The following is a 27,718-nucleotide window of genomic DNA, read 5'->3' as shown; positions in this document are numbered from 1 at the left end:
TAGACCTAACAACTATAGTCTCCCCGCTACATTACTGATACCTCAGCATTTGTATATGCCTGTGTGTTTTGTATATGCCTGTGTGTTTTGTATATGCCTGTGTGTTTTGTATGTGCCTGTCTGTGTATAGAACCTAAGTGGTCTGTGTGGAAGGCTAGGGTATCAGTCACGTATTCTACCATAAAGAAGTGGCAGTATAATGACTGTATTTTGCTGTTTTAAGGGAAGTAACTCCTACTGCTCTAGTTTAGTATTGTACAGCTAAGGTCATATAAGAATGGCCTCCCCTGTGTGTGAGATACATGTGTGTGGTAGATCTATCTGTGTTGTGGGAGGCTGTGGTATATCTGTGTTTGTCTCTTTGTGATAGTGTGGAACTGATGCCGACTTTATAGTGCTACCTCACTGAAGTTTACTGCCGAAGACACCCAGCAAGACACCTGACCTGGTCACATGATACTGACAATGGGCAAGCCAGTCGTACCACTCCATAAAAGTGAGCTGAGCGCTAAGCAGAAGCAGAAACTACCATTTCTATAAACTCTGGTATGTCCCTGCCAGGGAACAGAACCCAACGCCTTCCTCATAATGAGAATGCTCAACCAGAGGCCAAAAGTGAGACAGTGTCAGGGGAGACACTAGGGAGGAAAAAGTTGTCAAGAAAGTTGACCATAACCAGTTCATGTATATGGTACCTTTACACTAACCTCTAATTACAGTAAATATGTTTATAAGAAATCCTAATCATGGACCAGAGGAGATAGCTCCTCATATTGGAAATTTGTTATAGGGGTTTTAAACATATAAGGTTGGGCCAAATAAGAGATTTCAAGTCTGACTGTCTTCATAATAAGCAGAAAATTTTAGTTTCCCCAACAAATACTTTACACCCTGATCACTATAAAGGATTAGTTACCTGGTGTTTGACATGGGGGTATCGGTTGTTGTCATTAGGGTCAGATGAAGGCATCTGAAAGGAAAGGTAATATATAAGGCATTAGGTATCTAATTAACATTGTACATCTTTATTCAGTAAATATGTATCTTACTTACATTGTACACCAATATATCAAATACATGGCAACACAAAATTATCTGCCGTTAAATAACTGGTCATAGTTGTACACGTATGAAAACATAACCAGTGATTTTGGGACTCTGATATTTGAGTACTGGACACATGATTTTTTTTCTGTGGCACCCACATTCTACAAAAATTACAGTTAACAAATTACGAATTCTTATTCTGTTCAGTCTTAAAACAAAATGATATCAGAACATAAATCAATTTTGAAGAAATGAACACATATTTGGTTTAGTCAACAGAGAGATGCATGGAAGTATTTTCATTTGCATCAAGAGACTGTATCAATAACAATAAAAGTTAGGATGGTGTGACCTACTTTTCCAAGCACCTGCTTTTTGAGAGCCTGGTAACGCTCTTGCAGCTGCTCCGCCATCAACTTGAACTGATCTCGTTCGCTGACACATTGTGCTAGTTCCTTACTGAGGATGAGAAGTGCCTCACACTTACTGTCAAGCTTCCTCTTACATATTTGGTACTGTAACAGACATATAGAAGTACACAAAATGCACCAAAATTGGAATTAACAGTTTACTGATTTTTTTTTACATGTTCCTCAGCCTAATAAAATAGCCTACACAATGATATATATGTGAAATCTTTTGAATTTTTTCAAGTAACTAAAGAGTTGTTTCATGCCTGCCCTGTTTGTGCAAGAATTTGTCATATAGAACAGTATAGAGTTGTTTCATGACTTATCATTCAAGAGTCTAAACTCTTCCCCATGGTGTTGGACTGTTTCCTTCCTTCTTTCACAGGACAGTTACAGTGTAACGGACTAGAACAGTTCTCATACAGATGCATGGAACTGATGCATCAGAAACTTAACAAGTAAAAGTCTGGTTGAGTCAGAGTAAGTTTTTACCTATACTCTGAATTGAAAGATATTAGCACAATTGACCCCTGTGACCATGAAAGTATGTCAAGGTCGTCCATTTGAACAAACCTGACACATTTGCAGGTGCCCATCCATCACAAGATGCTATATATAATATGCCCAATAATGTCTCTATATCTCTTGGTATGAAAAGAAGTTATTTCACATCTTAACAAATCCTGTGGTCATTAAAGTAGATCTAAGTTAATATCATAATTATATGAGCATCTGATAGCATGCTACTTTGTGGGAAAATATGACTGACAGTTCAGTTGGCTGCTTGGTTTAATAAATTGAGAACGTTAACGTTTTGGTAGCTAGCTATAGGCCTACTGCACAGGAGAGTAATTCGGTATAGATCTAGCACTTTATTGGAATTTGATTTGATTTTCCGTTTTAGAAAAACGAAAATATGTTCAGAAAATATCGTAAAAACTTCGTTAAAAAGTATCGTCACCATCTGATAATCCCTAAACATGACTGGATTTCGCCAACATCTGTTGGTCCAGGTTTGTTTACCAGACGTTCTCAACAAATGTTCAGTAGGCCTACTTAGCGATTCATTTTTACCTCTGTCCGTAACGTTTCAAATCTGGATTGTCTTCTGGCTATCTCATCGTCGCTGATCCGGCGAGATGTCATGATGTCGACATGGCACAATATCGGTGTTGTTTTCTATCGATTGACATTTGCCGCATCAATGCGGCGTACTAAACAAAGTTAAGTCCGCCGTTTACAGCTCTGAAGTGACAAGAACGAAGCAACGAAAACTGTTGCTAAATATTTCAACAAGTAGATCTACTTGAACGAAAAAACTATGACATAATACTGTTGATTTTTATTGGTACCCGTATAACTAGAATAAATTGCTTGGCATTCATAAATTACACAACCATAGATAGACAAGAAGGCCATCGCTTCACGATTCACCGTGGTTCCTTTCGGAAATTATGTTCACGCTTGAAGGGGAGGTTACTCTAATAGAAAAACAGACTTTCACTTTGTCGACTGGTACCGCAACAGAGCTGTCAGTTAGCAGTGCGCTACCTGTACACGAGGACACGGAGTAGGGAGAGAACATCGATAGCGTTACAGGCAGATCAACAGAGAGCGACTGGGTCATGGCGGGCTCACGGAAATACACAGAGAGAGACAATCCAAGGGAATTGTTTAAAAACTTGTATGCCAAAGCTACTGCTCTAGGGTTGAGTGAAAAAGATTGGAAAAAATTGGACGCTCTCAGAGATATCAGGAAAGGTACCGCAAAGAAACCTTTTGTTGTTCGCGTGGTGGAAAAAGTATGTTTATTCACTTTGATACTTTGTGCTGTTTTACTGTTTATCATTGTGACTGAGTGGCCAGTGAGTAACAACAAACTTTTATTTGTTTGGTTTAAAGTTCAAGACCTTGATCCATATCATGAACAATGTTTGGTTGAAATGAGTGAGTCTATCAGTGACTATGTTCGCCCTCCAGTGGACTGCAGTTTTTGTGAAGGAGTTACACAAATTGACAGAATAACAAACATCACACGAGAACAGTTTGAAGCAAAATATGCATATTCTGGTCGACCAGTTGTTGTCGAAGGATCTACAGCCAATTGGACGGCAATGAATGTGTTCTCTTTTAAATTCTTCAAAAAAATTTATTCTGAAGATAGCCCATCTTTGGTTAATTCAGACACAAATTGTCAATTTTTTCCGTATGCTACAAGTTTTGAAAATCTTGGCGAAGTGTTCAATATGAGTGAAGAGCGTGCCTTGATGAAAGATGGATTTGAACCATGGTATATTGGATGGTAAGATTTATCTTAAATTTGATGTGAAAACAATAGTTTCTGGTATATGTATGTTCCTTCATATTTTTCTACTTAAGGGTCGGTCTACCTTAAATCCTAATTAAGTGTTACATTTAGTTTGACATTAATGAATGATATTGGATGCATGCATCTTATATATATGCTAATTATAACTGGTACATGTTATGTGTGAAACACAAATCTACAGTCTCGCGCCCCAATCTTCTTCCTTATCAGAACCAGATGTAAACCACACTAATTTTTAATAAGCGATAGTGTGACTTTCACAAGGGGTTGAGAATGGTTATTCTTTAAAATCAACTATTCATCAAAAGTAAATAAATGCATGTTTTTACATAATCAACACGGAACCAAAAATAAATGCAGTATTATTGGGAAACTTGTAGAAAGTGATGTATAATACCATCATATTAACCAATGGACACGTAAACCACTCCTGGCTACATGTATTGCCCTGCGGCATTGAATTGTTTTACTGAATGTTTGTTGAGATGGTTGACAAATTACAGCCATGATCCATCACATTGTTTACAGGCCTTTATACCCATAATCTAATGTCTTCTCTGCACAATATCCTCATACTTGTTTTTCAGCAGATTGATTTTGTTAAAAAAAAATCATGATGACAACACTTTGTACACTCTCGGGGATGATATCTTACATTTCTGGCACATAATTAAACTCTGGTAATCTATATAGCTACGACACAAAACACTTACATGTGACACAGAGGTCAGATTTCTGACAGGTCAGGTATCTCGCTCTGTTGTTCATAGCGAGAGGATGAATGTACAAAATTACAAATAGTGAGAAACATAAGGATATGACTGAGGTTAGAGTGATTACAACACTTTATCATTAGAATAACCTCATTAGAAAAAACTCATTGGAATAAACTCATTAGAATAAAGTCATTTGAATAAACTCATAATACACTCATTAGAATAAACTCATTATAATACACTTATTATAATACACTCATTAGAATTAATTAGAATAAACTCATTATATGACACTCATTAGAATTAATTCATTAGAATAAACTTATTTTCAATTTTCATTTTTTTTTTAAATTTTTTTACACGAAACTTTTAATGCAACAATAATATGATGACTTTTTTTTTTTTTTTAGTATTATGTTTTACAATTGATGTTACCTTATAATTATTGTATTAAAAATAAAACAAAAGATAATTAGAAAGAAAGAATGAAAAAAAAAAAAGAAAGAAAGAAAGAAGAAAGAAAGACTTTAAAAGAAAGAAAGAGATGATAAAGAATGAGAGCCCTCTTGTATGAGGACACATTATTGTCAAAGAGCTGACCCTGGGGCTCCCCAACCCCGGCAGCTTTCTAATAGATGGGGGATTAAAATTGATTTGTTGGAAAAAAAAAAAAAAAATTATTTGAATAAACTCATTATGATACACTCATTAGAATTAATTAATTTGAATGAACTCATTATAAAACACTTATTATAATACACTCATTAGAATTAATTTATTAGATTACACTCATTATAAAGCATTGATTAGAATAAACTCATCAGAATGTATTCATTGAAATAAAATCATTAGAGTACGCTTATTATAATTAACTCATTTAAATAAATTTATTAGAATAAACTGGACATTAGATGACACTCATTATAATACACTCATTAGAATAAATTCATTGGGATACACTCATTAGATTAAACTCAGAATGATCTCATTAGAATACACTCATTAGATTAAACTCAGAATGATCTCATTAGAATACACTCATTAGAATACACTCAATCAAATACACTCATTAGAATACACTCAATCGAATACACTCATTAGAATACACTCAATCGAATACACTCATTAGAATACACTCATTAGAATACACTCAATCGAATACACTCATTAGAATACACTCAATCGAATATACACTCATTAGAATACACTCATTAGAATACACTCAATCGAATACACTCATTAGAATACACTCAATCGAATACACTCATTAGAATACACTCAATCGAATACACTCATTAGAGTACGTACACTCATTAGAGTACACTCATTAGATAGCAGTCATTTGAATAAACTTATCAAGGAAATATAGATTTGCTTGGAGGCCTTGAAAAAGTACATTGTGAATGCAGAAGAAATACCTGTATGTGCTGTAAGATATAGAGGATATCTATCAGTGCCTTCAGTAATACCAAATATATTTCACAAGTGTGGCTAATATTTTGATACTTTTCACTTGTGAAAAATATGAAAAGATTAGCCACACTCGTGAAATATACTTGGTATTACTGAAGACACTAGTACTGTTAAGATATATTCTGTTTATTATATTTTATAGCAAATATACTGAGGCAGCCTAATCTCTCCCAGAATTTATTGCGATCCCGGTCAACGGCTCACAAATGTACTCCAAATCGTGATGTATTCTATCTTGCATTATATATATGGCGTCATATATAATATGATGGAGAGCTGTATGCAAATCTTAAATTTCTCCATTGTTGTTTGTAAGCAGTGTTCTGATTGGTTTAAATCAGAAAAAGATATATTTTTCACTAGTGAAAATGCTAGTGAAAAATATCAATTTTACAGTATAGAATTAAATGAAGATCAACACCTTCCTTTGTCAAGATGGCTTTATTACTACTCAATCAAAGGATGACTACTACCTGCAATACATACACATAATATAATGATTAGTTATCTCCTCCCCCAGGGACAGGTTTTTTATGGGTAGCAGAAAAACTAACACAAGAGAGCGTCCATCGCAGAGGTAAAGAGGAATGACGATCAGTGTCCAGAATTAGTGCGTGACAAACTCTCCGAAACAATAATAAACATGGAATAAGAACACAAAAGTGAAGAGTCATATCTCATCCAAAGGCTGTGTCCAACACACACATTAAGAACCAAAGAGCAATTACTGTCCCTTCACAATGGAGTAGCACTACACAAGTTAGCCTTGAGCGACTTCATCCATCACTAGAGGTGTTCGTAAGAGGTGATTGACGACGTCCTGATCTCAGCATCTCCTTTCTGTCCAGCCTGATTGTATGGCTGAAGACGTGCAAGGGCACGAGGCAATTTCGGAGTTGAAACAGCATCATATGTGGGCTGAATAGGCTGATCTGGAGAGTCAATATGTGGCGTTGGGGTATGTGTCCGGGTGGAAGGTTCCTGTACTTTTCTAGGTGTCACAGCATCATTGAGCTCAACAGCTGGCAGACAGGCTGGCGCGACTGGGCTAGCATCTGTTGGTTGAGAACTGACTGAAGGAGGTCGATCAATCGGTACTCCGGAAGTGCAGACTGGATTATCAGCGTAGACTTTTCGTGTTGACACAGGCTTGCCTAAATGTGTCTGGCTTGACGGTATAGTGGGCAGTTGGGACTGAGTTGGTGTATCCGTTGCCTGTATGCCTGTTGGATTACTTTGAAAAGGTGTAAACTTCCGGAGGTGCTGACGGTTCCTGATAGTGACACGTCCTGTGCCATCCACGCGAATTACATACTGGTGGTATTGCCGTACCTCCACTACTACACCAGTCCGGTCCCATCGCCTAGGGTGGTTTCCCATCAAGTTTTGCAAATACACATGATCACCAACTTTCAGTGATGGCAAAAGGTGAGTGTGCTCGCTCCAACGTTCATGTTCCCTTGAATGACGTTTGGCCAGGGCCATTTCACGGTGGGTTAGGATCTCTCTCCATGTCTCATGCGGTGAGTATCTACCCATTGGGATAGGGATTGCATCCCGAATAGGTCGTCCAAACAAAACTAACGCTGGTGATGCCTTGGTCTCTGGGTCGATAGAGTTCCTGTACATCAGTAGTGCTTGCTGGAATGTATCCACATCAAGAAACCCTGTGGGTGAGATGTTATCCATGAGCATACGTTTCACCGTCTTTACGGCTAACTCAGCTCTGCAGTTAGCATGGGGGTTGGCAACCGATGAGACCCTATGTCTGACTCCCCAGGACCTCAGGAACTCCTGTGTCTTTCCAGCTGTAAACTGTGGTCCACCATCAGATGTTAACTCCTCCGGAATACCAAATGTCACAAATGTTTCTCTTAGACGCCGAACAAGACCCTCTGCACCAAACTCAGACCTATAGACCATAGGCCAATTGGAATACCTGTCAACAATCACAACATAGTCTGTGCCATTGAACGAGAAGTAATCACTACAGATCATCTGGAATGGGTAATCTGGTATTGCAAGCTCAGACGGGGGTTGCATTGGGTTTGATTTGGCCATCTGGTGGCAGTGTTGGCATTGGTCTCTTATTCTTGCAATATCAATTGTGATGTCTGGCCAATATACAGAGTCCATAGCCCGCGTACGCATTGCACTGACACCCTGATGAGCGGCATGTAGAGCTGCAAGCACAGGTTTGCGGAGTGCAGGTGGGATGACAATTCGTTGGCCCATAAGAACTACACCATCAACGACACACATGCTGGCGCTATAGCGCTGATAAGGTTGCAAGTCGACCGGTAACTCCCTACTATGGAAACCCGGCTTGCAAATGGTGGATGAGTTGAACAAATGTGTGGTCTGATGCTGTAGCTTCACGTACCATGTCCCATGTAATCACATTGACAGCAGCACTCAGGGAGTTTGTTGCGGCTGCAACAACTGAGCTATCATCTGCTGTGTCATTATCATCATAGTGCTGACAAATACTTCTCAGTGCATCATGACGAAGTAGCGGATTTGTGAAGGAAAGTTGATCCAACTCCGGTGGCTCACTCGGAAGGTGAAGGCGATCAGGAGAACTAGAGGGGTGTTGTGAAGCGGCATCTGGTCCTAAGTTCCTTTTACCTGGCACATGTACAACCTTGAATCGAAAAGCTAAAGTTTTTTCCTTGAGGTTTAGGAGACGTCTGTTGCCAATCTCACAAAGTGACCTGTCGTTCAGAATCTGCAGTAGGGGTTTGTGGTCTGTGGCCACGATGAGGTTCTTGCATCCCAAGACATAATAGCGAGTTTGATGAAGTGCATAAACAACAGCTAAAGCTTCGCCCTCAACAGGGGAGTATCAGCTCTCTGCAGGATGGGTGAATCTGCTACCAACCAGACACAATTTCCAGCCATCAGGACAGCAGGCAGGAGTTTCCGCTGAGCACTCACAGTACTTCTGCATTAAGAAGAACCCAACGCCATCCACAGACCAATCAGTTGACAGGCATGTCAACCGATCAGGGTCAAACAAGCGAACACCGTCCTTCATTTCTTGAATGATGATCGTCTTAGATTGATGGAACAGTCTGTCCAGGTCATCAGTCCAAAGGAACTGCGTAGAAGGCTTCAGTAGGGCACGGAATGGCTTCATCTGTTGAGTCATTGAGAATGCATAGGCCCCTTGATTGATGAGACCAAACCAGGCTCTGGCACCACTGATGTCCTTTGGTGTGGGAAAATTCCTGATGGAATCCAAAAATTTTGAGCTGGGTCGGATGTTAGTTGGTGTGATTGTGAGACCTGCAAAGTCAACTTTGTCCTGGGCAAACTGGAATTTTTTGGGGTTCAAAGTGATGCCATTGTGTGCGCAAAGGTCAAGCCAGTTGCATGTCTGGAAGAACGATGCCTCTATTGAGGGAGCCCACATGCAGGTGTCGTCCACACATTTGACTTTATCCTGGAAATTAGAGATGATGGCATCGAAGCGCTGATTGTAAGCATCGCCACTTGCCAGGAAACCTTGAGGTGCAACCTTGTATCTGTACCGTCCCCATGGTGTGATAAAAGTGGTGAAATGGCGGTCCTCCTCACGAATGGGCACAGAGTGATACCCGTTCCATGCATCAGTCACTGTCTTCTTCATGTCTTGAGGGACTCGGTCGGCCAAATGGAAGGGGCTTGGCACATGGTGGGTCTGTCGAACAGAATGTCGATTTTGTGGCTGTAGATCGACAGTACGTCTGGGAGAGCCATCGGCTTTAGCAGTCACCACCATCCTCGAACACCAGGTTGTTGGTGTGTTGGAAGTAACATGTTCAAGTACTCCTATGCGAACATCCCTCTCAAGGTCAGCATGAACTTTTTCTTGCCAGTGAATAGGAACTAGAGCTGGCTTATGGACAGCTACAGGTTTGGCATCAGGGTCGACATGGAGGTGCAAGGGCTCACAGTTCATGAGTGGCAGTGGTTGGTGTTCACACACATTGAAGGTCGTAGCACCGTAATAGTCCAGTAGCCAATCCTTCAATGCCTCCACATTGTTTTCAGTTGCAGTTAAACCTGGTGGTAGGGTGGTAGGTAATGGTGGTGGTGTTTGCTGGCGTCTTGGGCAAGAGCACATCATGTAATCGGAGTCCTCCATAGAAGCGGCAGTGTCCGAAGGCATGGGGTCCATGGTCATGGGGAAGTCTGTATGGATAACCCCCAAAGTGGCAAGGGCCTCTCTACAAAGAAATGCCTTCTCCATGGATTCAGAGACATAACAGAGCAAACGAGTTGATTGTGTAGATCCAGCATAAGTTGGAATGACGATATCCACCACAATGGCCCCGATCATGCCAAGGTTCTCCTTTATGGCACCCCGCATCACGAGTTTGACTGGAAGGAGGTCCTGCTTCTGTATACCCAGGGTCTTGGCTGTCTCTAGGGGTATTATTGAACTCTGGCACCCGGTATCTGCCACCATGGATATATTAACAGATTTAAGCTTAGATGTGTCCTTTATGGGCTGTCCAAATGACTCATGATCCTGAGGCAGCACGCTCATGGTTACCAAGAGCATAGGATGAGGTTTGGATGGGCGAGCAACCCATTGTCCGTCAAACACATGATGATCCAGTGGTGAGGTGTTGCCTTGCTTTGTCCATGTCCGAGATGCCCTGTCCTTGGAGCCCGACTTTATAGATCCCCCATTCGATGTTGTGGTGCACAGTTGGTCATAAACATAGCTAGCCTTATCTTCCTCTGTGTTTACTGGGGGTGATCGGCCTTTGTTCTAAAGGATGCATCCCTATGGCCCCAGGCTCCGCAAGCGGTGCATTTGCTACAGCATGTGGTATAATGGCCTTTAACAGAGCATTTGGCACAAGTAAATGTCCAGGCGTCACAGCTCCGGGAGCGAGTTTTCCTGTCATTTTTTGACCCGTGAGAGGAACCACCACAGGCCCAACATTTGGCGCCAGAAGGTGCTGGGGATTTTTGGGCCTCACGAGTAGCACATATGGCACCTGCGGAGTCTCCAACTGCACTCTTCGTCATTTTACCTTGCTCCTTTTGAGCAATAAATGACACAACCTCCTCCAAGGTACGGTCTGTCTTTGGGTCACCCAACAAGTCTGACATAATTTCAGGGTCAGCAATACCCCTCACCAGGTTGTCCTTTATCATCTCATCACTGTAGTCAAACACATGAGTACAATGTTGTTCCTTACAGGCGGATTTGTACTGGCATAATGCAGCCTGGCCTCGGAGACAAGCTAGGAATGTCCCGATACCAGTTCCAGGTGACTGGGTCATCCTGCTGAGCTTCATGCGGTGTACCAGGGTGCTCTCGTCCTTGACAGCCAAGCGTTTGATGGCTGCCAGAAGGTCTGCCTCTGTCATATTGGCAACATCTCGCTGAATATCACTGAGTAAGTGTGTACGCAAATCATTATCACAGCAGTAAAACAATGCGGTAGGCAGGACATTATCGGCTATGGCCATTCCCACCTTATACATGTCCCATTGTCTAGTAAATGCTGACCATTGGTCTGGGTCACATCCAGCTGATATGGTAGGCGAGTCCAACTTCAGATGGCGCTGTTGCGGAAGTTGTGCAGGAGGAGGAATGGGTACAGCATGCGCAGTCCTGTCGTGAATCTGAAGGGCTATGGCCAGGCCAGCTGCAAAGTCAGCTGCAAGATCCTGAGACTTCCATTCACATCCCTGTACTGGACAATGTATGCAGGGCATGGTTGTAGACACTGGTGCAAATCTCTCAGGACTACGATGGAGGTGAGGATGTCGGCAGTGCTCGATCAAATCATAGATGTGATGGTAGCAGTCATAAATGAAGATCAACACCTTCCTTTGTCAAGATGGCTTTATTACTACTCAATCAAAGGATGACTGCTACCTGCAATACATACACATAATATAATGATTAGTTAAGAATGAATAAATTTCAATATTTCACAGGTAAAAATGTAATTATCGGTGTATTTACGACATTACGGAAGAAATACCTGTATGTGTGGTACAGATATCAGTATATATTACAACATTACGGGAGAAATACCTGTATGTGTTCTACAGATATCAGTGTATTACAGCATTACATAAGAAATACTTGTATGTGTTCTACAGATATCAGTGTATTACAACATGACATAAGAAATACAGGGGCCGCAGTGGCCGAGTGGTTAAGGTGTCCCGACACTTTAACACTAGCCCTCCACCTCTGGGTTGCGAGTTTGAAACCTACGTGGGGCAGTTGCCAAGTACTGACCGTAGGCCGGTGGTTTTTCTCCGGGTACTCCGGCTTTCCTCCACCTTCAAAACCTGGCACGTCCTTAAATGACCCTGGTTGTTAATAGGACGTTAAGCAAAAGCAAACCAAACCAAACATAAGAAATACCTGTATGTGTTCTACAGATATCAGTGTATTACAACATTATACACTTATTTTGTGTATCCACCATACACAACCTTGTGGCATCGTGGTATTTAAACCTTTTGTACTGTATAATATTGTAATATTTTAGGACCCTGATTCCTTCCTCAATGGCAGAACATTTCTGTTTTCTAATGCCTCATTTTTGGTCCTTTTTGTTGCTCAATAGATCTAGAGTGAGGGCGCAGTGAAAGCTAAATTTGCTAGAGCGCCGCACATGTAGTCTAAGGTAAAGATCAGAGGTACATGGTTCAATTGACACTAATTACCCATGCATGTCAGTTTGTGTTTCTTGGGAATTGGAGATATATATGGGCCTCAGACTCTGTGCTGTTGTAGTTGTATCCTTGGGCAAGACACTTTACCCTTATTGCTCTGGATGAGATGTGAAGGGCCTCCCATATTTTGTTCAATGAGGTAGTCACCAACTACTACAAGACAAGGATACCCTGCCTCAAAATGACCTTGGCTTTTCACAGGGCGATAAACCAAGCTAACAAGCAATAGAGAAAGGTAATACATTACCATGTTGGAACTGTACCGAGACAAAATAGTACAAACAATGGTAATTACATCCATGTTCTCATTATAATGTGGCTGGTGGTTTGTCATGTCTAGGTTATGATATTTCACTGTGATAGCACTTTAAAATGCCTTATTGAATGGCTCCTATATTGGTCATTGTCAGGGTCTGGAGGAAAGGTAGGAGGTCTATTCAAGCCAAGTGTTTAATTTCAGGGTCTGGAGGAGAGGTAAGGAAGTCTGTTGGCCAAGTGTTTAATATCAGGGTCTGAAGGAGAGATAGGAAGTCTATTGGCCAAGTGTTTAATATCAGGGTCTGAAGGAGAGATAGGAAGTCTATTGGCCTAGTGTTTAATATCAGGGTCTGAAGGAGAGATAGGAAGTCTATTGGCCTAGTGTTTAATATCAGGGTCTGAAGGAGAGATAGGAAGTCTGTTGGCCAAGTGTTTAATATCAGGGTCTGAAGGAGAGATAGGAAGTCTATTGGCCTAGTGTTTAATTTCAGGGTCTGGAGGAGAGATACATTGTAGGAAGTCTATTGGCCAAGTGTTTAATTTCAGGGTCTGAAGGAGAGATAGGAAGTCTATTGGCCAAGTGTTTCATTTCAGGGTCTGGAGGAGAGATACATTGTAGGAAGTCTATTGGCCAAGTGTTTAATTTCAGGGTCTCGAGGAGAGATAGGAAATCTGTTGGCCAAGTGTTTAATATCAGGGTCTGAAGGAGAGATAGGAAGTCTATTGGCCAAGTGTTTCATTTCAGTGTCTGGCTATTGGCCAAGTGTTTCATTTCAGGGTCTGGAGGAGAGATAGGAAATCTATTGGCCTAGTGTTTAATTTGAGGGTCTGGCTATTGGCCAAGTGTTTCATTTCAGGGTCTGGAGGAGAGATAGGAAGTCTATTGGCCAAGTGTTTAATTTCAGGGTCTGGCTATTGGCCAAGTGTTTCATTTCAGGGTCTGGAGGAGAGATACATTGTAGGAAGTCTATTGGCCAAGTGTTTAATTTCAGGGTCTCGAGGAGAGATAGGAAATCTATTGGCCAAGTGTTTAATATCAGGGTCTGAAGGAGAGATAGGAAGTGTTTAATTTGAGGGTCTGAAGGAGAGATAGGAAATCTATTGGCCAAGTGTTTAATATCAGGGTCTGAAGGAGAGATAGGAAGTGTTTAATTTGAGGGTCTGAAGGAGAGATAGGAAATCTATTGGCCAAGTGTTTAATTTGAGGGTCTGAAGGAGAGATAGGAAGTGTTTAATTTGAGGGTCTGAAGGAGAGATAGGAAGTCTATTGGCCTAGTGTTTCATTTCAGGGTCTAGAGGGGAGATAGGAAATCTATTGGCCAAGTGTTTAATTTGAGGGTCTGAAGGAGAGATAGGAAGTCTATTGGCCTAGTGTTTAATTTCAGGGTCTGGAGGAGAGATAGGAAGTCTATTGGCCAAGTGTTTAATTTGAGGGTCTGAAGGAGAGATAGGAAGTCTATTGGCCAAGTGTTTAATTTCAGGCCTGGAGGAGAGATAGGAAGTCTATTGGCCAAGTGTTTAATTTCAGTGTCTGGAGGACAGATAGGAAGTCTATTGGCCTAGTGTTTAATTTCAGGGTCTGGAGGAGAGATAGATAATCTATTGGCCTAGTGTTTAATTTCAGGCCTGGAGGAGAGATAGGAAGTGTTTAAGTTCAGGGTCTCGTAGAAAGATAGGTAATCTATTGGCCTTGTGTTTAATATCAGGGTCCCAAGGAGAAATTGGAAATCTGATTTATCCTGTCGACAAGTTTTCACTTCCAGTTGTGCTGGTAGTGTCAATATATATTTTGAGATTCATACATGTAGCTAATGAAAGTTGTCCCAAGGTTTTTATTACTTATTGATTGCTGGGGTCTACCCATTGGTAAACATATAAACTAGCCAAAGCAAAACATCTTACTTAATGTATCGACTGGAAGGCTGTGGACACAGAGCCATTTCTCACTGGTTGTAGACTAAAGGTGGCTGGCATGTCTATCAAAGCACTAACAGAGTCTGTCCCAGCACACGATCTAGACGACAGGGCTGACCTAACATGGCCTGTCTCTCACAGCACACGATCTAGACGACAGGGCTGACCTAACAGAGTCTGTCCCAGCACACGATCTAGACTACAGGGCTGACCTAACAGGGTATGTCTGTCCCAGCACAAGATCTAGACTACAGGGCTGACCTAACAGGGTATGTCTGTCCCAGCACACGATCTAGACTACAGGGCTGACCTAACAGGGTATGTCTGTCCCAGCACACGATCTAGACTACAGGGCTGACCTAACAGGGTATGTCTGTCCCAGCACACGATCTAGACTACAGGGCTGACCTAACAGGGTATGTCTGTCCCAGCACACGATCTAGACGACAGGGCTGACCTAACAGGGTATGTCTGTCCCAGCACACGATCTAGACTACAGGGCTGACCTAACAGGGTATGTCTGTCCCAGCACACGATCTAGACTACAGGGCTGACCTAACAGGGTATGTCTCTCACAGCACACGATCTAGACTACAGGGCTGACCTAACAGGGTATGTCTCTCACAGCACACGATCTAGACGACAGGGCTGACCTAACAGGGTATGTCTCTCACAGCACACGATCTAGACTACAGGGCTGACCTAACAGGGTATGTTTGTCCCAGCACACGATCTAGACTACAGGGCTGACCTAACAGGGTCTGTCTGTCCCCAGCACACGATCTAGACTACAGGGCTGACCTAACAGGGTATGTCTCTCACAGCACACGATCTAGACGACAGGGCTGACCTAACAGGGTATGTCTGTCCCAGCACACGATCTAGACTACAGAGCTGACCTAACAGGGTATGTCTCTCACAGCACACGATCTAGACTACAGGGCTGACCTAACAGGGTATGTCTGTCCCAGCACACAATCTAGACTACAGGGCTGACCTAACATGGTATGTCTGTCCCAGCACACGATCTAGACGACAGGGCTGACCTAACAGGGTATGTCTGTCCCAGCACACGATCTAGACGACAGGGCTGACCTAACAGGGTATGTCTGTCCCAGCACACGATCTAGACTACAGGGCTGACCTAACAGGGTATGTCTGTCCCAGCACACGATCTAGACGACAGGGCTGACCTAACAGGGTATGTCTCTCAGCTAGATCTCACTAGACTACAGGGCTGACCTAACAGGGCTGTCTATCACAGCACACGATCTCAACAAACATGGCTGACCTAACAGGGCTGATCTAACAGGGCTGACCTAACATGGCCTGTCTCTCAGCTAGATCTCACTAGACTACAGGGCTGACTTAACATGGCCTGTCTCTCAGCTAGATCTCACTAGACTTCAGGGCTGACCTAACAGGGTATGTCTCTCACAGCACACGATCTAGACTACAAGGCTGACCTAACAGGGTATGTCTCTCACAGCACACGATCTAGACGACAGGGCTGACCTAACAGGGTATGTCTCTCACAGCACACGATCTAGACTACAGGGCTGACCTAACAGGGTATGTCTCTCACAGCACACGATCTAGACGACAGGGCTGACCTAACAGGGTATGTCTCTCACAGCACACGATCTAGACTACAGGGCTGACCTAACAGGGTATGTCTGTCCCAGCACACGATCTAGACTACAGGGCTGACCTAACAGGGTATGTCTGTCCCAGCACACGATCTAGACTACAGGGCTGACCTAACAGGGTATGTCTGTCCCAGCACACGATCTAGACTACAGGGCTGACCTAACAGGGTATGTCTGTCCCAGCACACGATCTAGACTACAGGGCTGACCTAACAGGGTATGTCTGTCCCAGCACACGATCTAGACGACAGGGTTGACCTAACAGGGTATGTCTCTCACAGCACACGATCTAGACGACAGGGTTGACCTAACAGGGTATGTCTCTCACAGCACACGATCTAGACTACAGGGCTGACCTAACATGGTATGTCTGTCCCAGCACACGATCTAGACGACAGGGCTGACCTAACAGGGTATGTCTGTCCCAGCACACGATCTAGACAACAGGGCTGACCTAACAGGGTATGTCTGTCCCAGCACACGATCTAGACTACAGGGCTGACCTAACAGGGTATGTCTGTCCCAGCACACGATCTAGACGACAGGGCTGACCTAACAGGGTATGTCTCTCAGCTAGATCTCACTAGACTACAGGGCTGACCTAACAGGGCTGTCTATCACAGCACACGATCTCAACAAACATGGCTGACCTAACAGGGCTGATCTAACAGGGCTGACCTAACATGGCCTGTCTCTCAGCTAGATCTCACTAGACTACAGGGCTGACTTAACATGGCCTGTCTCTCAGCTAGATCTCACTAGACTTCAGGGCTGACCTAACATGGCCTGTCTCTCAGCTAGATCTCACTATAAGACTACAGGGCTGACCTAACATGGCCTGTCTCTCAACTAGATCTCACTATAAGACTACAGGGCTGACCTAACATGGCCTGTCTCTCAACTAGATCTCACTAGACTACAGGGCTGACCTAACATGGCCTGTCTCTCAGCTAGATCTCACTAGACTACAGGGCTGACCTAACATGGCCAGTCTCTCAGCTAGATCTCACTAGACTACAGGGCTGACCTAACATGGTCTGTCTCTCAACTAGATCTCACTAGACTACAGGGCTGACCTAACATGGCCTGTCTCTCAACTAGATCTCACTAGACTACAGGGCTGACCTAACATGGCCTGTCTCTCAGCTAGATCTCACTAGACTACAGGGCTGACCTAACATGGCCTGTCTCTCAGCTAGATCTCACTAGACTACAGGGCTGACCTAACATGGTCTGTCTCTCTCAGCTAGATCTCACTAGACTACAAGGCTGACCTAACATGGCCTGTCTCTCAGCTAGATCTCACTAGACTACAGGGCTGACCTAACATGGCCTGTCCCTCACCTAGATCTCACTAGACTACAGGGCTGACCTAACATGGCCTGTCTCTCAGCTAGATCTCACTAGACTACAGGGCTGACCTAACATGGCCTGTCTCTCAACTAGATCTCACTAGACTTCAGGGCTGACCTAACATGGCCTGTCTCTCAGCTAGATCTCACTAGACTTCAGGGCTGACCTGACATGGCCTGTCTCTCAGCTAGATCTCACTAGACTACAGGGCTGACCTAACATGGCCTGTCTCTCTCACCTAGATCTCACTAGACTACAGGGCTGACCTAACATGGCCTGTCTCTCAGCTAGATCTCACTAGACTACAGGGCTGACCTAACATGGCCTGTCTCTCAGCTAGATCTCACTAGACTACAGGGCTGACCTAACATGGCCAGTCATTCAGCTAGATCTCACTAGACTACAGGGCTGACCTAACATGGCCTGTGTCTCTCAACTAGATCTCACTAGATCTCACTAGACTACAGGGCTGACCTAACATGGCCTGTCTCTCAGCTAGATCTCACTAGACTACAGGGCTGACCTAACATGGCCAGTCTCTCAGCTAGATCTCACTAGACTACAGGGCTGACCTAACATGGCCTGTCTCTCAACTAGATCTCACTAGACTACAGGGCTGACCTAACATGGCCTGTCTCTCAGCTAGATCTCACTAGACTACAGGGCTGACCTAACATGGTCTGTCTCTCACCTAGATCTCACTAGACTACAGGGCTGACCTAACATGGCCTGTCTCTCTCAGCTAGATCTCACTAGATCTCACTAGACTACAGGGCTGACCTAACATGGCCTGTCTCTCTCACCTAGATCTCACTAGACTACAGGGCTGACCTAACATGGCCAGTCTCTCACCTAGATCTCACTAGACTACAGGGCTGACCTAACATGGCCTGTCCCTCACCTAGATCTCACTAGACTACAGGGCTGACCTAACATGGCCTGTCTCTCAGCTAGATCTCACTAGACTACAGGGCTGACCTAACATGGCCTGTCTCTCAACTAGATCTCACTAGACTTCAGGGCTGACCTAACATGGCCTGTCTCTCAGCTAGATCTCACTAGACTTCAGGGCTGACCTGACATGGCCTGTCTCTCAGCTAGATCTCACTAGACTTCAGGGCTGACCTGACATGGCCTGTCTCTCAGCTAGATCTCACTAGACTACAGGGCTGACCTAACATGGCCTGTCTCTCTCACCTAGATCTCACTAGACTACAGGGCTGACCTAACATGGCCTGTCTCTCAGCTAGATCTCACTAGACTACAGGGCTGACCTAACATGGCCTGTCTCTCAGCTAGATCTCACTAGACTACAGGGCTGACCTAACATGGCCAGTCATTCAGCTAGATCTCACTAGACTACAGGGCTGACCTAACATGGCCTGTGTCTCTCAACTAGATCTCACTAGATCTCACTAGACTACAGGGCTGACCTAACATGGCCTGTCTCTCAGCTAGATCTCACTAGACTACAGGGCTGACCTAACATGGCCTGTCTCTCAGCTAGATCTCACTAGACTACAGGGCTGACCTAACATGGCCTGTCTCTCAACTAGATCTCACTAGACTACAGGGCTGACCTAACATGGCCTGTCTCTCAGCTAGATCTCACTAGACTACAGGGCTGACCTAACATGGTCTGTCTCTCACCTAGATCTCACTAGACTACAGGGCTGACCTAACATGGCCTGTCTCTCTCAGCTAGATCTCACTAGATCTCACTAGACTACAGGGCTGACCTAACATGGCCTGTCTCTCTCACCTAGATCTCACTAGACTACAGGGCTGACCTAACATGGCCAGTCTCTCACCTAGATCTCACTAGACTACAGGGCTGACCTAACATGGCCTGTCTCTCAGCTAGATCTCACTAGACTACAGGGCTGACCTAACATGGCCTGTCTCTCACCTAGATCTCACTAGACTACAGGGCTGACTTAACATGGCCTGTCTCTCAGCTAGATCTCACTAGACTACAGGGCTGACCTAACATGGCCTGTCTCTCTCAGCTAGATCTCACTAGACTACAGGGCTGACCTAACATGGTCTGTCTCTCACCTAGATCTCACTAGACTACAGGGCTGACCTAACATGGCCTGCCTCTCAGCTAGATCTCACTAGACTACAGGGCTGACCTAACATGGCCTGTCTCTCAACTAGATCTCACTAGACTACAGGGCTGACCTAACATGGCCTGTCTCTCAACTAGATCTCACTAGACCACAGGGCTGACCTAACATGGCCTGTCTCTCAGCTAGATCTCACTAGACTACAGGGCTGACCTAACATGGCCCGTCTCTCACCTAGATCTCACTATAATATTTACGGCTGACCTAAGAATACCTTTCATATTACATAACATCTGGTTGTTAACATACTCTAACACCTCGTTAGTGTGATCTGTGCCCTAGCTGTCTCTGTCATACCTTTACACAATATTATTTGGGTCAGGTTTGACAATCAGGTGCAATATTTTCCTTTTGTAGTGTGACTTTGATGGATGTGACAGAGGATGGGTCCTTAATGCTAAACTAATGCATATATAGCCATGTAAGCTTGATTTGAAACAATTCTATCAGATGATATGAGTAACATTTCAGAGTATATAATGAATGTTCCAATATGTTTTTACATATTTAATTACACACAGGATGTATTTTGTTTGTTTTCCGTATCCCATACTTAAGTTTTGGTCCTAATGACCTTTTCATTGTTGGCCATTAAAAATATAAAAGAATATAAAAACAATTATTCTCTGTCACGTAAGCTTAACAGTTGATTTCAGGTATTCATTATTTAGTTTCAACACAAAGAAAAAAATATGATTTTCAATTTGACCCTAAGAACTTTCTTTGTATTAATTTTGATATTCAACATTCAAATTTTTATTAGTAAAAAATTGATGTTGTCCTAACAGAGTGCAGACTTGATACACACTGTTGGAACTATCTGTCAACTTAGTTTAAGTGATAATTCATGATAAAGCTAACATGATTGGTAAAATGAGAAATTAATTCATACAGGATTGGCCCAGAGTTATTGCAACTGTCAATGGTCATATATAACAACACAAGTTTCTATAAAAAAATCAAATCATTTATAAGCTTTATATACATTTTAACTGACATCTGCCTAATTGACAAGCAAAGTTATGCAGTACATGTATATATCCTGTAGTATGACTGTATGTCTTGTACGTTTTCCTTCAATAGCAATAGCTGTAATTGGTCTTATAAGCTTATTTGCTTCTTGACCACCTGTTTAGATATCTTTATCTCCATATTTTCCTTTGAGAATTCCAAGTTAGGAATTTCTCCATTCTTAGTTTGATTGTACACGACATTGCTTTTGTTAAGTTGTCAATTTGCTGATTTTCACACACATATGCACTGTATTGATTTCATTTATTTCGATTTTAAAGCTAGTAGCAAGACAGGCTGAATTTGATATCAATGTTGTTCCGTTTGCTCTTGATTGAATTAATTGATGGCAAGTCGTTAATTGATGGCGAGTCGACCATTACTGTTGGTAGACTGTTCCAATCATTAATAAATGTCACTGGGAAGATTTCTGATATTAAGTCTTGTGTATGGTTTTACTAACTTAAAGGGTTTTAGACACAAAAAGATTAAAGTTGTCTATAGGTTGGTTTTCTGAAAAGCCAGTCAAATTACCCTCACACTCCTGGGGTTGTGTATATACATGCTGAGATACAGGGCACAGCATAGGCCCATCTGGACAACTGACCTATATGCAAAATTTCATTCTGATAACGAGGTCGGTCAGCCTCCTACGTCACAGGTCGGTCAGCCTCCTACGTCACAGGTCGGTCAGCCTCCTACGTCACAGGTCGGTCAGCCTCCTACGTCACAGGTCGGTCAGCCTCCTACGTCACAGGTCGGTCAGCCTCCTACGTCACAGGTCGGTCAGCCTCCTACGTCACAGGTTCACTGCTGCCGAGATGATAGTATGTGTGTCGCATTAAATCACTATTTACACACTATCTACCAAAGGTTTTGTGATGTGGGAATACTTTACATTAATATATTGGGTTACAACAGTGAATTGGTTACATGTACTCCAGTGATGATCCCGTTATTCATTAAACAATTGTATTAAATTCAACTTTATTCCATAAGTTTTACAACTTATTGGATAAAATAGTATATAACATTAATGGACAAGGCATCCACTCTTACATGATTTATAATTCAATAAGCTAATATGTCAGATTTGTTACAGGGAAACAGAGAAATAATCATTAAAAATGAATATATTCTAATTAAAATCTTATAAAAAATCTTTCCTTTAGTTTATTTGCTAGTGATAAATATTTTCCTTAATTGTTAAGTTCTTTTATATTTTCTACTTTGAGTAACTGAATACGTTTAAACATACTATAGTATTTAAAATGATATGTTTTAATCAAATCAATACGAATGTCTGCGTAACATTTTCACCACATCAAATACATTTCCTTCATAACATTCATAAAACATTCTTTAAGGAAATTGTCAAAAAAGGACGTTGTTTGAATACATTACTGTAAAATTGATCAGAACAGTAACTGATTTCTTCAAACATTTACCCAAGACTGACAGTTCAAAGTTACTGATTTAGATAAAGAATCCAAGGATCTTTAGTTTCCAACATGTCATCATAACTTGCTTTGAGTAAAAAATTATCTGGACGCTTTAATTTCAACCAATATTTAAAAATTCTTGATTTAATATGTACAAAGGAAATCCTCAAAGTTCAATGTACAAAAAACCCATGTATCGTCTCAGATAAAAAAAAAATCAGTTCTGTGATTACGTACTATCTAATTAAATTACATCATGATGAGACAACAGTATTTCAAACTACTGCATTTTTTTATCAAATCTTTATCGTGCAAAATTAAGAAATGGATATTTTTATGTTAATATTACGTCAGGAAAGGGTAAAACATGTTCTTAAAAGTGTACCAAATCTTATCAAATTATGCCAAAAATAAAATGGTTAGCAAGGCTAGGAAAATTAATCACCGTAAAAAGACTGCACAAGTGAGATAATTTTGTCACCTCACTGTATAGTAGACCAGAGATGTATATATCACATATGTGATATTTACATCTCTGAGTAGACCTATAGTGTATATGCCATTGTTTGAGTTTTTAAAATAAAAAAAATAAATAAAAAGATGACATGTGATATTAGTAAATTACCAAGGTTATGATATTGTCCACTGGTCTACTATTTTGATGATACAATTACAGACATGAGGTGAGGAAAGAAAATCTAAACATGTAAGATGTTAAAATCAGGACATTCACTGTCATTGCTTTCAATGTTTACAAAATAATATGGGGCTCTTTGAAGTTTCCCTCTATAAATGCATATAACAAGGCAGATTCTAGCCTAGTGATACTGGTGAGGTGAACCAGATGACGCGTCGGACCACGTGACCACCTAGCTCATTAAATTTTTTTAGCCAGTAGCAATATCCCCCTACTGGCCTAAAATAGATAAACAGCTTTGTAAGGCGAGGTAAAACCTGTGTCAGCCAACATTTATGGGGTTGGGCTAACAGAAAATGGAAAAATACCCTATGTGTCCAAAACCCTTTAATACTGTGCCCACTTGTTCTATTTGCTCCAGCTGTCTGAGACAATTCTTCAGTGATTATGTCAAGCCCATTAAGAATTCTGTATACTGGGATCATATTGTATCCTTTTCAAGTACTGAAGTGATGGTATACCTAGATGTCATAGTCTGTTCTTAACAAGTTTAATAGCTTCAGATGGCTTCCCAATACGACCGTAACATAGCACCTCAACTCAAAATATTTTATTGTGATTTTTCCAGACAAAAAAATATTTCATCATTTCTGTTTTTTCTACGACGACATTTATACTGTCTAATTATTATGAGTTTACTTAAACTAATTTCTGTGTTTTGATGTTTATGATTTGCCTTCATACATCTTGTTACTAAACTGTCATTAGGTTAGGGAGGGAAATCAATAATTATGTACATGTAATTGTTTTGTTTGAGTAAGACAAACTAAAATATTTTACCCACCTACTTACACAACACCTTCTCTCACGTGGGTAAAGGGCAAAGTCTACTCTTCACGAAGAAAATGATAAAACCTCATCTCAGAAACAGGTGAATGTTACAGGCCCATTTGGCCCCTTGTTCAATGATAACAAGTTACATCATAATCATTGTTTTTGTTGGCCTGGTCAGGCATTGACCCATGTATGATTGGAGAATCAAATCCCAGTCCTGTTGTTGGCTACTGATGCCATGACATGGCCACCTGACACCCCAACACCATGTACTTGTGGCAGTTTGATCAGGACATGTAGAGAAATGCCTGGTGACACAGATGTTGGTAACAGGGAGTTAAACCAGTTGTGTAGGAATGAGAAATGATTCTGACAGGTCCCGCGGTTTATATTGACATTAAAAACAGTCACACACATTTGCTTGGTATTTTATAGCAGCAAAAATATGACATTTAGATAAAATACATTATAAACTCTGGTTTATTACTGCTGATTAAAACAATGGATGGCATTGTCTATCACCGAAATGTAAAACAGTGTAAACTATTTTTTATTCTGCCCTTTGGTTTTTTTACCGAGAAAGGTTATAGTGGAGACTTCCTGGGGTATCTTTTACATCCTTATAACAACCATTGGAAACACAACAGGACTGTGGACCAGTTACACTGACAATGAGAGACAGGACTGTGGACCAGGTACACTGACAATGAGAGGCAGGACTGTGGACCAGGTACACTGACAGTGAGAGGCAGGACTGTGGACTAGGTACACTGACAATGTCAAATGAGAGGCAGGACTGTGGACCAGGTACACTGACAGTGAGAGGCAGGACTGTGGACCAGGTACACTGACAGTGAGAGGCAGGACTGTGGACCAGGTACACTGACAATGAGAGGCAGGACTATGGACCAGGTACACTGACAGTGAGAGGCAGGACTGTGGACCAGGTACACTGACAATGAGAGGCAGGACTGTGGACCAGGTACACTGACAATGAGAGGCAGGACTGTGGACCAGGTATACTGACAATGAGAAGCAGGACTGTGGACCAGGTACACTGATAATGAGAGGCAGGACTGTGGACCAGGTACACTGACAATGAGAGGCAGGACTGTTGACCAGGTATACTGACAATGAGAGGCAGGACTGTGGACCAGGTACACTGACAATGAGAGGCAGGACTGTTGACCAGGTATACTGACAATGAGAGGCACAGATTGCCCTCTTTGATTTAGTTGTCTAGGACATCTAAACCTTGAAGTCAGACTGTCACAGGTATAAATAAACTAGGTCATAAACAAGCTAAACCTACACAGGAAAGGCCAGAGGTGATGCTGTAGAACTTTTCTCTGGCAGTGAACTTGTGTGTATTCTGACAATGACCAGGGCTGATCTACATCTACTGTTGAAAGTATTGTAAAGTTTGAGGTCGAGACTGATCTACAGCTTCCGTTGACAGTAGTGTACAATTTAAGTTTGAGACCAGCAGGTGTCCTTAGTTAATTGATAGATCCACATTGCCTTTTTAATCATCCTTTACCCTTTCAACCCTAAGAAACTTTAGTGGACTCTGCCATTCTTTCATAAGTTGAAGTCTAATATGGTCAGTAGGGGTGAAAGTGTTAACAGCAAGGGCTGACCCTGTGGACTGAGGATCTGTCAGATGTTTGACAGGTCGGCAAGGTATAAAGATTCATTGCTCTATCTATATTAAAGTCCATATCAAATATGTTTTTGTAAACAATTAATTAATAATGATATCAACTGGTGGTAATCTGTCTTCAATATGGACAAAAAAATTGAGTGACCATACTGTAAAGGTTGAGTGATGTCTATACTGTAAAGGTTGAGTGATGTCTATACTGTAAAGGTTGAGTGATGTCTATACTGTAAAGGTTGAGTGATGTCTATACTGTAAAGGTTGAGTGATGTCTATACTGTAAAGGTTGAGTGATGTCTATACTGTAAAGGTTGAGTGATGGCCATGCTGTAAAGGTTGAGTGATGTCTATACTGTAAAGGTTGAGTGATGTCTATACTGTAAAGGTTGAGTGATGTCTATACTGTAAAGGTTGAGTGATGTCTATACTGTAAAGGTTGAGTGATGGCCATACTGTAAAGGTTGAGTGATGTCTATACTGTAAAGGTTGAGTGATGTCTATACTGTAAAGGTTGAGTGATGTCTATACTGTAAAGGTTGAGTGATGTCTATACTGTAAAGGTTGAGTGATGTCTATACTGTAAAGGTTGAGTGATGTCTATACTGTAAAGGTTGAGTGATGTCTATACTGTAAAGGTTGAGTGATGTCTATACTGTAAAGGTTGAGTGATGTCTATACTGTAAAGGTTGAGTGATGTCTATACTGTAAAGGTTGAGTGATGGCCATACTGTAAAGGTTGAGTGATGTCTATACTGTAAAGGTTGAGTGATGGCCATACTGTAAAGGTTGAGTGATGTCTATACTGTAAAGGTTGAGTGATGTCTATACTGTAAAGGTTGAGTGATGTCTATACTGTAAAGGTTGAGTGATGGCCATACTGTAAAGGTTGGGTGATGGCCATACTGTAAAGGTTGGGTGATGTCCATACTGTAAAGGTTGAGTGATGTCTATACTGTAAAGGTTGAGTGATGTCTGTACTGTAAAGGTTGAGTGATGTCTATACTGTAAAGGTTGAGTGATGTCTATACTGTAAAGGTTGAGTGATGTCTATACTGTAAAGGTTGAGTGATGTCTATACTGTAAAGGTTGAGTGATGTCTATACTGTAAAGGTTGAGTGATGTCTATACTGTAAAGGTTGAGTGATTTCTATACTGTAAAGGTTGAGTGATGTCTATACTGTAAAGGTTGAGTGATGTCTATACTGTAAAGGTTGAGTGATGTCTATACTGTAAAGGTTGAGTGATGTCTATACTGTAAAGGTTGAGTGATTTCTATACTGTAAAGGTTTAGTGATGTCTGTACTGTAAAGGTTGAGTGATGGCCATGCTTTAAAGGTTGAGTGATGTCTATACTGTAAAGGTTGAGTGATGTCCATACTGTAAAGGTTGAGTGATGTCTATGCTGTAAAGGTTGAGTGATGTCTATACTGTAAAGGTTGAGTGATGTCTATACTGTAAAGGTTGAGTGATGTCTATACTGTAAAGGTTGAGTAATGTCTATACTGTAAAGGTTGAGTGATGTCTATACTGTAAAGGTTGAGTGATGTCTATACTGTAAAGGTTGAGTGATGTCTATACTGTAAAGGTTGAGTGATGTCTATACTGTAAAGGTTGAGTGATGTCCATACTGTAAAGGTTGAGTGATGTCTATACTGTAAAGGTTGAGTGATGTCTATACTGTAAAGGTTGAGTGATGTCTATACTGTAAAGGTTGAGTGATGTCTATACTGTAAAGGTTGAGTGATGTCTATACTGTAAAGGTTGAGTGATGTCTATACTGTAAAGGTTGAGTGATGGTCATGCTGTAAAGGTTGAGTGATGTCTATACTGTAAAGGTTGAGTGATGTCTATACTGTAAAGGTTGAGTGATGTCTATACTGTAAAGGTTGAGTGATGTCTATACTGTAAAGGTTGAGTGATGTCTATACTGTAAAGGTTGAGTGATGTCTATACTGTAAAGGTTGAGTGATGTCTATACTGTAAAGGTTGAGTGATGTCTATACTGTAAAGGTTGAGTGATGTCCTATACTGTAAAGGTTGAGTGATGTCCTATACTGTAAAGGTTGAGTGATGTCTATACTGTAAAGGTTGAGTGATGTCTATACTGTAAAGGTTGAGTGATGTCCTATACTGTAAAGGTTGAGTGATGTCTATACT

At 41.7% G+C, this 27,718-nt stretch overlaps 2 protein-coding genes across 3 annotated transcripts in view; one reads left to right on the top strand and one right to left on the bottom strand.

Annotated features, from left to right (window-relative positions):
- Nucleotides 1-898: 898 nt before the first annotated feature.
- Nucleotides 899-2,649, bottom strand: LOC117338612. The gene is made up of 3 exons (XM_033899970.1): nt 2,532-2,649; nt 1,404-1,562; nt 899-970 (listed from the first exon to the last, which is right to left on the bottom strand). Exons 1-3 carry the CDS (start codon nt 2,601-2,603, stop codon nt 899-901), a joined length of 303 nt encoding a protein of 100 aa, XP_033755861.1. The 5' UTR covers nt 2,604-2,649.
- Nucleotides 2,650-2,956: 307 nt separating this feature from the next.
- The window catches only part of LOC117337499, a 59,583-nt gene continuing 34,821 nt past the window's right edge, over nt 2,957-27,718 (top strand). For both annotated transcript variants that reach the window (XM_033898508.1, XM_033898507.1), the window contains exon 1: nt 2,957-3,759. In XM_033898508.1, coding sequence (XP_033754399.1) covers nt 3,083-3,759 — 677 coding nt within the window. In that variant the 5' untranslated portion in view covers nt 2,957-3,082. The remainder of the gene's footprint in view (nt 3,760-27,718) is intronic.

The sequence above is a fragment of the Pecten maximus genome, chromosome 11, assembly GCF_902652985.1.
Source record: "Pecten maximus chromosome 11, xPecMax1.1, whole genome shotgun sequence".
Taxonomy (NCBI): Eukaryota; Metazoa; Mollusca; class Bivalvia; order Pectinida; family Pectinidae; genus Pecten; species Pecten maximus.
Note: the sequence above shows the minus strand (reverse complement) of the source record. Positions and strands in the feature narration are given on the sequence as shown.